Source organism: Antechinus flavipes, chromosome 3, assembly GCF_016432865.1.
Source record: "Antechinus flavipes isolate AdamAnt ecotype Samford, QLD, Australia chromosome 3, AdamAnt_v2, whole genome shotgun sequence".
In the NCBI taxonomy this organism is placed as follows: domain Eukaryota; kingdom Metazoa; phylum Chordata; class Mammalia; order Dasyuromorphia; family Dasyuridae; genus Antechinus; species Antechinus flavipes.
The window spans coordinates 153,128,568-153,141,414 of record NC_067400.1 but is presented as its reverse complement, the minus strand read 5'-3'; the positions used below and the strand labels follow the sequence as shown (position 1 = coordinate 153,141,414).

The 12,847-nt window shown below is 31.6% G+C and overlaps 1 protein-coding gene across 1 annotated transcript in view; it reads right to left on the bottom strand.

Moving 5' to 3' along the window:
* The window catches only part of TM9SF2 (transmembrane 9 superfamily member 2), a 75,178-nt gene that overhangs the window by 19,233 nt on the left and 43,098 nt on the right, over positions 1 to 12,847 (bottom strand). Inside the window, exons 5-10 of the mRNA XM_051984066.1 lie at positions 9,237 to 9,366; positions 8,209 to 8,333; positions 7,387 to 7,498; positions 5,941 to 6,020; positions 5,280 to 5,388; positions 63 to 195 (exon numbers count right to left, since the gene is read on the bottom strand). Coding sequence (XP_051840026.1) covers positions 63 to 195; positions 5,280 to 5,388; positions 5,941 to 6,020; positions 7,387 to 7,498; positions 8,209 to 8,333; positions 9,237 to 9,366 — 689 coding nt within the window. The remainder of the gene's footprint in view (positions 1 to 62; positions 196 to 5,279; positions 5,389 to 5,940; positions 6,021 to 7,386; positions 7,499 to 8,208; positions 8,334 to 9,236; positions 9,367 to 12,847) is intronic.

Genomic DNA, 12,847 nt, shown 5'->3' with positions numbered 1-12,847 from the left:
AGTCCATTCAGCAAGTTGTTATAAAACATTTCTCATTTTCTTTACTTTTACTTAACACTTACATAGAGTCACAAAAGTCATAATTAAAATTTGTGTCCCTGATCCCAGAAAGACTGACAGCAGCATTCCTTTTCTTGGAGGACGGAATATATCACCATGAACCAATTTCCAGCCAAATTCTTCCTGAGCATCTTCCTATGAAACAAATACAGTGTTAAACTTGCAAAAAAGGGCCTTTCAATTTAGTGCCCAAATAATATAAATAAAAACCCAACATTAACAGTATTAGTTATCCTAAATTTGGAAGCAACAAAATCTCAACTAGGGATAAATGCTAAGACTTTGTTGATTTTTTTTTTTTACATTCAGAATGATTTTAAAGTGTGCTTATAAAAGAAATATTGAAAAGATGATCTCCAAATCACTAATAATCAGAATTATTAAAAAAAAAAAACTAAAGCAACTAATGAGTTTCTATCTTACATATATATATATCGGATTAGCAAGGATGACAAAAAAAAAGGGGGGGGGGAATGACAAAATGTTTGAAGGGCTACAAGAAAACAGGCAGATTACTATTGTACATGGGTTTGGCCATTCTAAAAAGCAATTTGGAAGTATACCTAAAAATTATGAAACTGTGCATATTCTTTGACCCAGGCTATTACTAAGTCTAAACTTTGAAGAAATCAAAAATGAAAAAGTTGGCTTTTTTGTTTTCTATAAATGTAGTTACGGGAAAAACCCTTCAAAGATAATCTTCAAATAATTCAGTTAGATAAAAGCAAATTAATATAATTCTGAGTTTCTACTTCACATTCGTCAAATTAGCAAAGATGAACAAAAAAAGAGGAAAACTACAAATATTTGAATGGCTGCAAAAAAAAAAAAAAAAAAAAAAAAAAACCAGGCACATTACTATAATGTTGTGAATTGGTCTAGTAATTCTGAAAAACTATTTGGAACTGTATCCAGATAATTACCTAGTTGTATGTGCTTTCTGACTCAGGCCATCATTAGACCTACACACCTCAAAGAGATCAAATAAAGAACAAAACACCTACATACAAAAATAAGTATAGCTCTCCTTTTGTGTTGTGAAGAAACTTGAAAATAAGATCATGACTATTAAGAAGGGAATGACCAAAATTATGGTATATGAATGCAATGGATTATTATTATGCTACAATGAAATGATGGAAAATATAATTGTACAAATAGATACAGCGCTCATACAAAGCAGCAAACAATTTATATAGAAACAAAGTTATAAACAAAAAACATCTTTGAAAAATTTAAGAATTCTGATCACTGCAATGATCAATCAAGATTCTATGGGACCAATTATCTCCCAAAGGAGGTGTGAGAGATTCAAGATACTGACAAACATATATTCTTATATATGGTCAATGTAGCAGTTTGTTTTACTTGACTATGTAATCCGTTTAAAATGGTTTCTTTTTTTTTTTTTTTTTAATGAGGAGAAGAAAATAAAATTTTTGTTCACTAACAACAAAAAAAGAAACCCTACAGGTTATATAATCTAGGCTAAAGTGGGAAAAAATGAATGGATTGTTCAAAGATATACTTAATATTCTCTGTAATAAATAAAAGTGTGGTTTCATGATGAAGATCAAAGAATGTGTCAAAATCTCATGAATGCAAAGCCAATTATGAAAAACAAGCACTTTCAATAAAAAGACATATTGCCTACTAAAACATTTAAAAATATGTATAAGGTTGTACTCTGGAGGCAAGTAGACACTACAAGGGAAAGGACACAAGGTTTGGGGGTCAGGAAGACCTGAGTTCAAATCAAAATTCAGACATTTACTACCAGTGTAGAACATTTAACCTGTCTGACTCAGTTTCCTCATCTATAAAATGAAGATAATAATACCTGTTTCCCAAGGTTGTTAGGAGAATCAAATAAGATAACATCTGTAAAGCATTTTGCAATTCTCGAAATGCCATTAAATGCTAGCTAGCTAATATTGTAAGATTTACTGCTTTTACTCCCCCATCCCATTACATTAAAAAAAGATTGACATATATTTTGCCAATCCTATTTATGTAATAGAATTTTTTATCATTTATCCCAGTCATTTAATTTTCATATAAATTTTATTCTTTTGTGGCTGTTCTGATTTAATATATGTATGCAATATATTATCTTTCAAACTTTGCAATTTCTATGAAAAAAAAGGTGGGAGAGAAGAGGCATTAGGCTGTCTCCTAATTTGAAGGTCTCTACAGAGCCAAGGCACTGACTTCATTGTTGTATGCCTGTGAAATTAGTACAGTTTATCAGTGCCACACCAAGAAAAGTGAACCACTTCCATTTAAGACAATTGTCTTAAGAAAATTCTGAAGATTAAATGTTAGAATAAGTTACTGGACACTGAGATCCTCTCTTGAGCTTAACCAAGTATTATTCAGACTCTCCTGCAGAGAGAGCAATTCTGAAAGGCTGGCAATATAGCCCAAATGCTGAACATATGTTTATCTTAAAAGGTTATTTAGGCACTCAGAAGTAGTACAAAGACACCTTTTCACTCTCTCTGAAGAACTTTAGTATCAATTGTGAGACATGGAAGATGCTGGCATAGGACTACCATAGGACAGTGTGCTTGCATTAAAGAAGGCACTGTGTTCCATGAGCAAAACAGAACCACAGCAGCACAAAGAAAAAAGAAATGTGCATATCTAGAGATGTCTCTAGCCCAAATGTTCAAACGGACTATTTGTTCCCAACCTCTGAAAGAGCCTTCTGAGCTCATACTGGACTAATCAGCCACAGGTGAACACATTGTACCTTGACCCCAATATCATGATGTTATTGGTCCTCTTTCAGTACAAAAGATAAATAACTTTTATGAAATATTATCAAATAGCTTTGAAGACTTAGCTGGACAGCATACCACTAAAGCATTTTGAAATGATCTTATATTCTTTTAAAAAAATGGATGGATGGCAGGGTGCTCTGTCAGAGAAAAATCATTATCTGACCATTTTTCCAATTCACAAATAACAAAGAAAGAGAGAAAATTTCCTCATCATTCCACTTCTGGACCAAGAACCTCCTACCTTCATTCTTATACAAATAAGATTCCATTAATGTGGAACAGAAGGTTAGCTGTAGAACACAATCTTTTGTTTAAAAGCTTGTTATTCTAGAATCCCATATAAGATTATCAATTTTTACATTAAAATGTAAACTTCTTCAGGGCAAGACATTAGCTTTTTCTATGTTAACAACACTTATCGTAACTTAATACTTGCTAATGAACAATAGTATGTCAATGTTGTTTGAGTACCCAAAAGAATTATCCAGTTTCACATATGACTGGTGAACAGCAGTTAAGGGACATAATGACATGTCCTCAGTTGGTATAAACTAATTGCTTTGGCCCAGAGAACAATGTTACAGTTAGTATTTTAAATTGGTTTCTGTTAGTAAATGTATATCAACTGAGATTTTGTAGCTAATAAAAGTTTAAGTGTTTACTTTTTTTTGCTCCAAAAAAACCTCAACTCCAGCCCCTATTTAAATACCTCATTATGGCATGAAGGTGTCATCAGACTGAAAGACTGCAAGTAGTGAAAGGTTCTATTAAACTGCAAAGGCTTGTGATGGATTGAATGGTTGTTGTCCAACAGTCAAACAACAAATTTGTTAAGGCTCATCACATCATCAGTTTGGCTTCAAGATAACAGAATTTGTTTTTGTTAAATAAACTCTTAGGAGACCTTTTAATAAGTAAGTCACAGAACAAGTCCACACTGGTAAGATTATATCCACTGCAACAACCAAAGAGGAAAAGTACTGATTTTTAAAAAATGTGTTGTCCCTATTTTTAAATATGCTAACGAGCATATATGCTTCTCAAGTGCTTATGCTACAGTGCTAGGATTAACACTGATCCTGTCATATTTTATCAATTATCCTCATAGTACATATTTGTGAGAAAGATGGCTAAGGAGTCAAGAATGTAAAATGGATGATGATCAACTATGAAAAGACTTGGTTCTTCTCAGCGGTTCAATAATCCAAAACAATTCCAAAAAACTTTGGATAGAAAATGCAATCTGCATCCAGAGAGAGAACTATGGAGACAATGTAAATCAACATTTCATGTTCCCCTTTTTTTTTTTCTTTTTCTTCAGTTTTTTTTCTTGTGGTTTTTCCTTTTTGTTTTGATTTTTCTCTCTCAATGTGATTCATAAAGAAATGTGTAAATATACATGTATAACCAGAAAAAAAGGAAACAAATTTTTTTTTAAAAAGAAAAAAAAGAATGTAAAAAGGTTAAATTTATTTTTTAAAGGAATGTAGGGATGAATAGTGCCAGAAACAAACAGCAGCTCTCCAACTATGGCCTTATTGCCCTGTATATAACTGAGTGACAGAATCTAAGGAATGAGCTTTACAAAATAAAGCTGTACAAAATAAAAAAGAAAAGAAAGAAAGGTAAGACAGGAAGGAAAGACAGAAAGATATGAAGGGAAGAAAGACAGGAAGGGAAGAAATGAAGGAAGGAAGGAAGGAAGGAAGGAAGAAGGAAGGAAGGAAGGAAGCGAAGGAAGGAAGGAAGGAAAGAAAAGAAGGCCTAGTTCCAACATGAAATACATGACCTTAAGAGACTGATATATATGTTTACATTTCTGCATATGTTTAAAAAAAATATCTATACCTACTTCACAGTGGATTCATAAAAATGAGACACTATAAAAGAATATAGTAAAACTAGTAGTAATATACTAGCAGTATATTTCAAAAGAATATCAAAGATGGTCTAGACATAGAAATTGATAAAAACAAAACACTGAAAAGCTGAGTTTATAAACAATTTTCTATGAAATTCTATTAGTTCAATTCAGGTGGAAAAATAACAAAACTTGTACATATGCAAAATGTGCAAAAAAAATACTAATTTTCAGTGATAAATAAAAAAGTATGAAATATATTGGGGTGCACCAAAAGAAAAGCAACAAAAAACTGTATAAACAAATTTAAAGTGTCCATTTCCCTTCTAACAGATCATAAATATGATATAGAAAATGACACAGCTGAAGACATGAGATTAAAAAGGAAAAAAAGAGTAAAGCCGTAATTAATTACTCCTAATTGTTATGTTTTCTTCAATAAGCTAATTTAACAGGTCTATACAGAATGAATCTATGCTTTTTAAAAATGTTTTATAAGATACTGTGGAATTTAAAATGCTAAATATCACCACAGAAAAACTATAAGATAATGGTATAATGTTTTTACTTACAGTTGAATCCATCTGATTATATCTTGCAATGTCTTTATGAAGTGTTCTTAACATAATCATAGCTACCATTCCAGATAAGAAGAGAACAATCACCAGGGAATTCATTATGCTACAAGAAGAACAAGTACTTTATCAATCTAACAAAAAATTTACTCTTCATAATACTAACACAGTCTATAGGAGGAGGTCATTATATATTGAAGGTGGATTTTAAACCCAGGTTGTTTATACAGAGGCCAACTCTGTATTCACCACACCCGCTGTTGTGTCATAAGCCCCCTTTAGTTTGGTGAATCCCAGAAATCCCTTCTCAGAATAATATTTTTATATGTATAAATATGTAAGATTAGAAAGAAAAGTAATAATAATGAAATACAATTATCATTTAAAAAATCAAATCCAAAGTATCCTATGCACAAATATGAGATCAGAAGCAAGATTAAAAATCCCAGCATAAGTGATAAAGGAGGAAACAAAAATAGGGAAAGGAAGTGAGTACCTGCAACCAGGGAAACTTTTTCAAGGTTAGACATGAAACAAATACTGTCAGAGGAAATAGTCATAAAACAGAAAAGGAAAAGAAAAGCATTATAATATAAGAGAATGATCTGTGCAAAGGCTAAAACAAGCAGGCAAAAAGAATATAACTCTGCTCTCTCACCTAAACCACTGAATGTGGGTATGAGGCATGGATTCCAAAATATAGTCCCATCTGGAAGCCCACCTAATAGTTTTTTCTTCCTGAGGGAAAAAATAAAATGTAGATAGTTGAAAGCAAAAAAAAAATTTCAAGGAAGGATGCAAAGCACATATTATAATGGCAAAAATGCTAGATTGGATATCAAGAGATCTGTGTTCAAATTGTACATTTTTAACTACATGGTCAAAGGTAACAACCTCCCTGAGCTTGTTTCCTCATCTTTAAAATGAATGGGGTGCTATTATACTTGTAGAACATAATTCTTCTCATTTAAAGAAGGGTGTTTATGAGTTGCTGTAGTTGAAAATTTTATTATCTTACAGATAATATGGGGACAAGTCTCTATGCTCTTAGCTATCTAGGATAGTTTAAATGATAAACTTAGTCTGTATTTATTTTCTTTTTTTTTGTTGTTGAGGCAATTGGGGTTAAGTGACTTGCCCAGGGTCACACAGCTAGGAAGTGTTAAGTGTCTGAGACCAGAATTGAACTCCGGTCCTCCTGATTTCAGGACTGGTGCTCTATGCACTGCGCCACCTAGCTGCCTCTTAGTCTGTATTTACAATTGAAGCTTTTCTAAGCTAGAGACAAGGACCTTCCAGCATTAATACTGTTTTATCATCATTTTCAAGAACCCAACTACTAAATCGGAGGTCAGGCCTTTCTGACTCTAGGGACAGCGTTCTGGCAACAGTGTGATCTAGCCACCTCTATTACACAAAAGGATACTGAAGTTCAGACAAGTTCAAATTTGGCAAAGGTCAGAAGGATAATTGAGTAAAAGAAGCCAGGCCTTCTACTCCCCTACCCTTGCTTCTTTTCTATATAAATGTTATGTGTCAATATCCATTAACAAAGTAGAAAAAGATAATAAATAAAATCACTGGTAATAATTCTCAGGGTAAGAGATTTCTTTAGAATGGTTATTCTAAATACATGAAAAGTAGTCTTTTAAGCTATGTAATTAAATTTTGATATTTTCAGGTTACATGAACTAAGTGTCTGTTAACTTTCATGAAACACAAGTTTAATGAAACCTAAAGAGAATTATCATTGCTTTGTACAGCAAAAGATAATGTTACAAGTCACATTAAAATGTTTCACTACTAAAATGCTATGTAATCTATGGCTACCAAATTGTACTTTCTAATTAGAAGAACTTAAATTATAATGCTAAGTTAAGTTAGAAAATTTTTGAGTTATATTCCCTCAGGTTTAAATGAACATCAATTCCTACCACCTTTTTAAAAAACTAATAAACAGAATACTCATAAGTTAAAATTACATTTTAAGTCAGTTATCACTTCTTAGTAGTTTTGCCATTTATAAAAGTCAAGTATTTTGGAACAACTTTAACTAATGAAAATTTGAAGGGAAATGTTATATTATATAATAAAAAGTACTCACATGAAAACTAACTGAATAAGTATATGCAATTTTGATTTCTCCAGTAGCCTTATTGCTTATATCCATTGGGGGTCCAGTACAGTCAGGTTTCTCTACGTGTGTATGTTTGAAGCTTTAGGAAGAAATGAACATTTAAGCAAAATGTTAGGATGAGTAAATCTTAAAGTATGCAATCTATGGAGTTAATAAAGACAAATTTTTAGATATGAATACTTCTGAATAACACTAGAAATTTTTAAGAAGTGCTGAAGTTCTCTTTTCATAAAATTAACTAATTTCTTATCATGACATGCATTTCTTTACTATAAACAGCAGGAGATAATTGCTTAATCTTGGAAAAAGTAGTGAGCTTAGCATGCATAGAAAATATTTTATAACTTAGATAAAATAATCTAAGGATTTCATAAGTGACCAATGAATGCCTTCCTACTTAGCACCAAAAGATATTCTTTCAATGTATCTTCAAAAACTAGGATGGGAACACTGGGGGTTTTAGAAATTAAGCTTATCTCATAATAATGGATAAAGCTATCAACATTGTAAATTAAGGTACTCTTTAATAATAAAGTTATCAATAGTCTCTACTCCAAAATAGCAAATGGAAAAACACTCAAAAGCTTCCTGATAAGGAAAAACAAAACACAAAGGAGCTATCTTCCTTTTCTGGCTCTATAACGTGCCATAATACTTGAAAAAAAAAATTGTACTATCTGTTGTTGGTTCTTCAAAATATAATGTGAAACGAAAATAAAGAGACTTTCACTCTAGTCATGAAAAGCTAAATTATCATACCAGTAGTATTTTATCTAATAACATGATTACCTTTTTGGCTCAAGTTTAGCAGCCACTAATCTTGCTCCCATGGCCCCACTTTCAACAATATGATAATGTATCTTGATGTCAACATGGTTGAAGATATAAAATGTATCTTTTTCATGGAATTCTGACTGTGAGAAAGAATTTAAAAGTTAAAGAAAATTAGGTCTGTAACAACATTTTTAAAAAATAGATCACAATAACACTATCAGTCCAAATTAAAAGCAAGCTTCCTCCAACATTTAACAAGTGACATCTAGGTCCTAAGCCCCAAAGTTTTCTTAATTAAATCTGAAGAAGAGATAATATATAGTTTCTTTTATAGGTTAAATACTAGTATTAAAAAAAATGAATATGTGGATTTTTTTAAGACAAGTTAAAACATCTAAATATTCATTTACAATATAGTACTAACAGAATGATTTTTAAAAAGATATGTCCAACTTCATATATAGTTTAGTACATATGCTCTGAGCAAGTTTATCACTTGATCTACATACAGTAGCCTAGTTATTCAAGTATTTCTAATTAAAAAGGTCATTAATGTATCCTTTTTCAAAATCAAACTCATGCCACTGTCTACAACAATATCCATAAATACAGCTGAATTAAACTAAGATTTATCACAATTTTAAACCTACCATCTTTGTTGAATAATATTCAATAAGAAAACAAAGGATATCTTTTCCAGTCCAGCCTTTTTTTTTTTTAATATAATCACAAAGCTCACATTACAAAGAAAAGAGAATTAAAAGAAAAATTCTTATAAGAACCCAAGTCATATTTGGGACCCATTTCTTGAGTCTAACTTCTAAGACTAAAACGCTTTTAATACTTATATATCCAAAATCATTATACATTAAATCCAAAGTTAACATAATGCTTCAACAATCTGGTCAGGTCTAAATAAATTGTGAATTGCAGATTACGATTACAGCAACTTTCAAAGTTTCCCTTATTCCCATGAAATCTGAGCTGAAAGGCTAATTTTTATTTATTTAGAAAAGAGACCTTTAACATATTAACAAACTTACATTAATAACACAAGCATCCTTTGCGCGGCCTTTATCTGTAATATAACAGCCAATTGGAAATCCAGGATTGCAGAACCTTTGTCCATCTTCAACATCATAGCACCATGTCACAGGCATGTTATCCACAATCCTATATACAGATACATACAAACAAACACAGATATAACTCTTTTTTTTTTTAATTCCAAAGGAGGTCACCATCATCTGTGACATAGTTATTTACTGAAAATTATTTTATAAGGACTATCTCATTAAAATTTGGTTTTAAAATATCTATAAATTATCAAATTTGGCAATGACACCAGCTTAAATAAGGGAAAGTTAAGGCAACTGAATCAGAATTTAAAGAGTTCTCAATTTCTTAATAGGCTAGAAGAATTGACCATATACAATGAAATATATAATATGGATAAATAAATGTAAAATCCTACATGCAAACAAAAAAGAGCAATCAAATGTACAACTACACCATGAGCATAGCATGAGTAGTCGATCATCTATATGAAAAGAACCTGAGAGTCACAGCTAAATACAAGATCAATAATATCATGATAAATGTGGAAATATATATAGAAGAACTGAACATGTTTAACAAATATTGGGTCACCTGCTAACTAGAGGAGGGGGTGAGGAGAACAGGAGAGAGAAAAATTTGGAACACTAGGTTTTGCAAGAGTGAATGTTGAAAACTATCTGCATATATTTTGAAAATAAAAAGCTATTATTTAATTTTTAAAAATATTATTATCATGATAGCCAAAAAAAGGTGAATGCAGCCAGCCTACATTAAAAGAGAAGTCTACAAGAAGAAACGTTCTTGTTCTACTGATTTTAACCTGGTCAAACCAAAATGAAAGTATTACATGTAATTCTGAGTGCCTTATTTAAGAAAGAAGGGTAAACCAAGATGATATAGTGTTATGAGCCAGAACTTGAAACAAGGTGTTAAGTCACTAGAATTGATAGAAACAAAGCTTATGTCTTTGAGAGTTCACATATTAGCTCACACATTAGTTCACAAGTTCGGGAGATTCACAAGTCAGAAACCCACAATCCCACTCTCTCAGAGAAGGAGTCAACCTTTGGGTTCACACCTTTAAGAGATCATATATAAAAAGCTCCTGGAGTAAGTGAATGGGGGGAGAACCAAGATTCAGAAGGAGCTGGAGGTAACAAAAGACAAGCTGCAAGAGCTCTTGGAACCAAGGAGGGAGAGAGGCCTCTAAGAAAACTAAGCGGGCTATTTTGGAAGAGACAATAAAAAATTTTAACTTTTATCAAATGGCTGCATTTGAAGTGATTATTACTTGGAACTGAAACTAAGACTGCCTCCAGAAAACCTCCCCAAGAAACCTGCTCCCAGAGAGAACCATCATATTTTAAGAAAAAAAGAGACCACTACAGTATAGAAAATTAAAAACCATGTCACATGATGAGCAGTTGAAGGATGGTGAGCCTTCAGTCAGTAAGCAAGCATTTATTAACCATTTACAATGTCAGGTAACATGCTAGTGCTGACAATTTAACAAAAGGCAACACTGCTCTGACCTCAATGAGTACGAGGCAATAACTAGATGGAAACCAAATGCAGAGTAAGGTAACTTGAGAGAAAATTCTTCAACTGTCTATAAGGTTGTCATATAGAATATAAGTCCCAGAAGACAAAAGGTTTTTTTGGTCTTTGTATCCCCAGCCCTTTACTGCAGTGCCTTGCACAAAGTAATTGTTGAATATAAATGTCTACTGAAATGTTAGACATGTTTCACTCAGCCCAGAAGTCAGAACTAAGTACAACAGAAAGAAAATACCAACTGCAGATTTTTACTTGAAAATCTGATCAGAGTTGTCCAAAGTGAAAATGGACAGCTTTGAGTTCCCCAATGGTAGAAGTCTTAAATGGAATACTGATGACTACTTGTAAAGCACTATAGAAAAAAAAATTCAGGTTAAATAGAATTAGATTACGGGACATCTTAGGTCCCTTATAATTCTAAGTTAATATAACTCGTAATGAAGGAATTCTAAGAACACAGATCTGAGTTAAATCTGATGGAAGTATTAATATTCCATGTCTAATTAATACAATTTATTAATTTATTGCAGTCAATAAAATGGTATATTTAATATTCTTAAGATATAATCATATTAGAAAATGATTTTGTAATATGACTGCAAAACATCTGCAGTATAACTGATGATCTACCAATATAGTAAGTATTCTGGAAGCCTGAAACCTATTTTCCTTTGGCAAAATACCCAGTCCCTGAGGAACAGGCTAGAGAATAGGAAGGAAAAAAAGACTTTTTGTCACTCAAATAATTCAATAATAGAAACAGCTGCTGAAGAAGGGCATAACAACAGGGTGTGAAACTTAAGGTCAGGGTCAAGAAGAAAGTACAAATTACAGGATTATAATACTGTGCGTTTCTAAGCAATATTTCTTGGAAGAAGCATTGCTTTGAACTAGAGAATCAAATCTCTCAAAGACCTTTAAAACTCCTGAGGTTGTCAGTACCACTGCAGAGATACATATCCTATTTAAAGAATTAAAGACTAAGGGGGAAAAACGGTTTAAAAAAAGAGTTCTATGGCACTGGAAAAACAGAACCTTAAGTCCTAGCTAGCAGTTTCCTATATTCAAAGGACACTGGTGGTACAAGTAGGAAAAAAAAATAGTTACTAAAAATGGTAGCTATATTATGACCACATTAATTCACTCCAGGGCATGTTTTATTTGTTAATTAATGTGTGCCTCCAGTAGTGAAATTATGAATCTGTTCTCACCCCAAGGTATTAATGAACTAATAAAACATATCTCATCACATTTAAATGCTATCTAATGATGAAGATTCTATCAAATTTCAGAATCACCTGTACTATTCAGTTAGTTATTATTACAAACAGCAGGCTATAAAGTATTAAGAAGCACAATGTCAAGATTTTATAAATTAAGAAACTCAAGACTTTCTAGAATAGTTCCTAAGAGGCCAAAAGAAATGGTTATTAATTGCTTTAATTTTCTTTAATAGAGAATGAAGTACAGTCAATAACAGATTTTTTTCTTAACACTTGACAATCAGTATTACTACTATATTATTTATGTTAGTTAGCTATATACTATCGTAATAGATATAGCATACTGGAAAAATTAAGATATTGTATATATGAAATGTGAATCAGCAGCAGACAATTTAATTATTATTACTTTTTATCTTACAGTCATACCTTAAGTTTATTATCTAAGCTAACAAATTCATTTTGAAGTGAAACCTTAACACAGCAGTCTTCTCCAGCTAGTTACCTATATGAAATAAATATATAAGGAATACTGAGAAGACACAAAATTTAAGTTCACAGGAAATTTGAGAGACTGGTATGTATCTAAATAAAATTTTAAACTTTTGTTTCATCACTGATTGTTAATATTTGACTCAGAACAAAATATAAGCTAAAAGGTGTATCATTTTCATTTTTAAAATATATAAGATTCCTAGATAGAGATAAGCAATGCCAGTAACAGTGTTCAGCAAACACATTTAACTGCAAGTCAATTAGGTTCTGTTTTACAAGTTACAGAACTCTTTTAATAATATTTTGATCAATATCCCAAA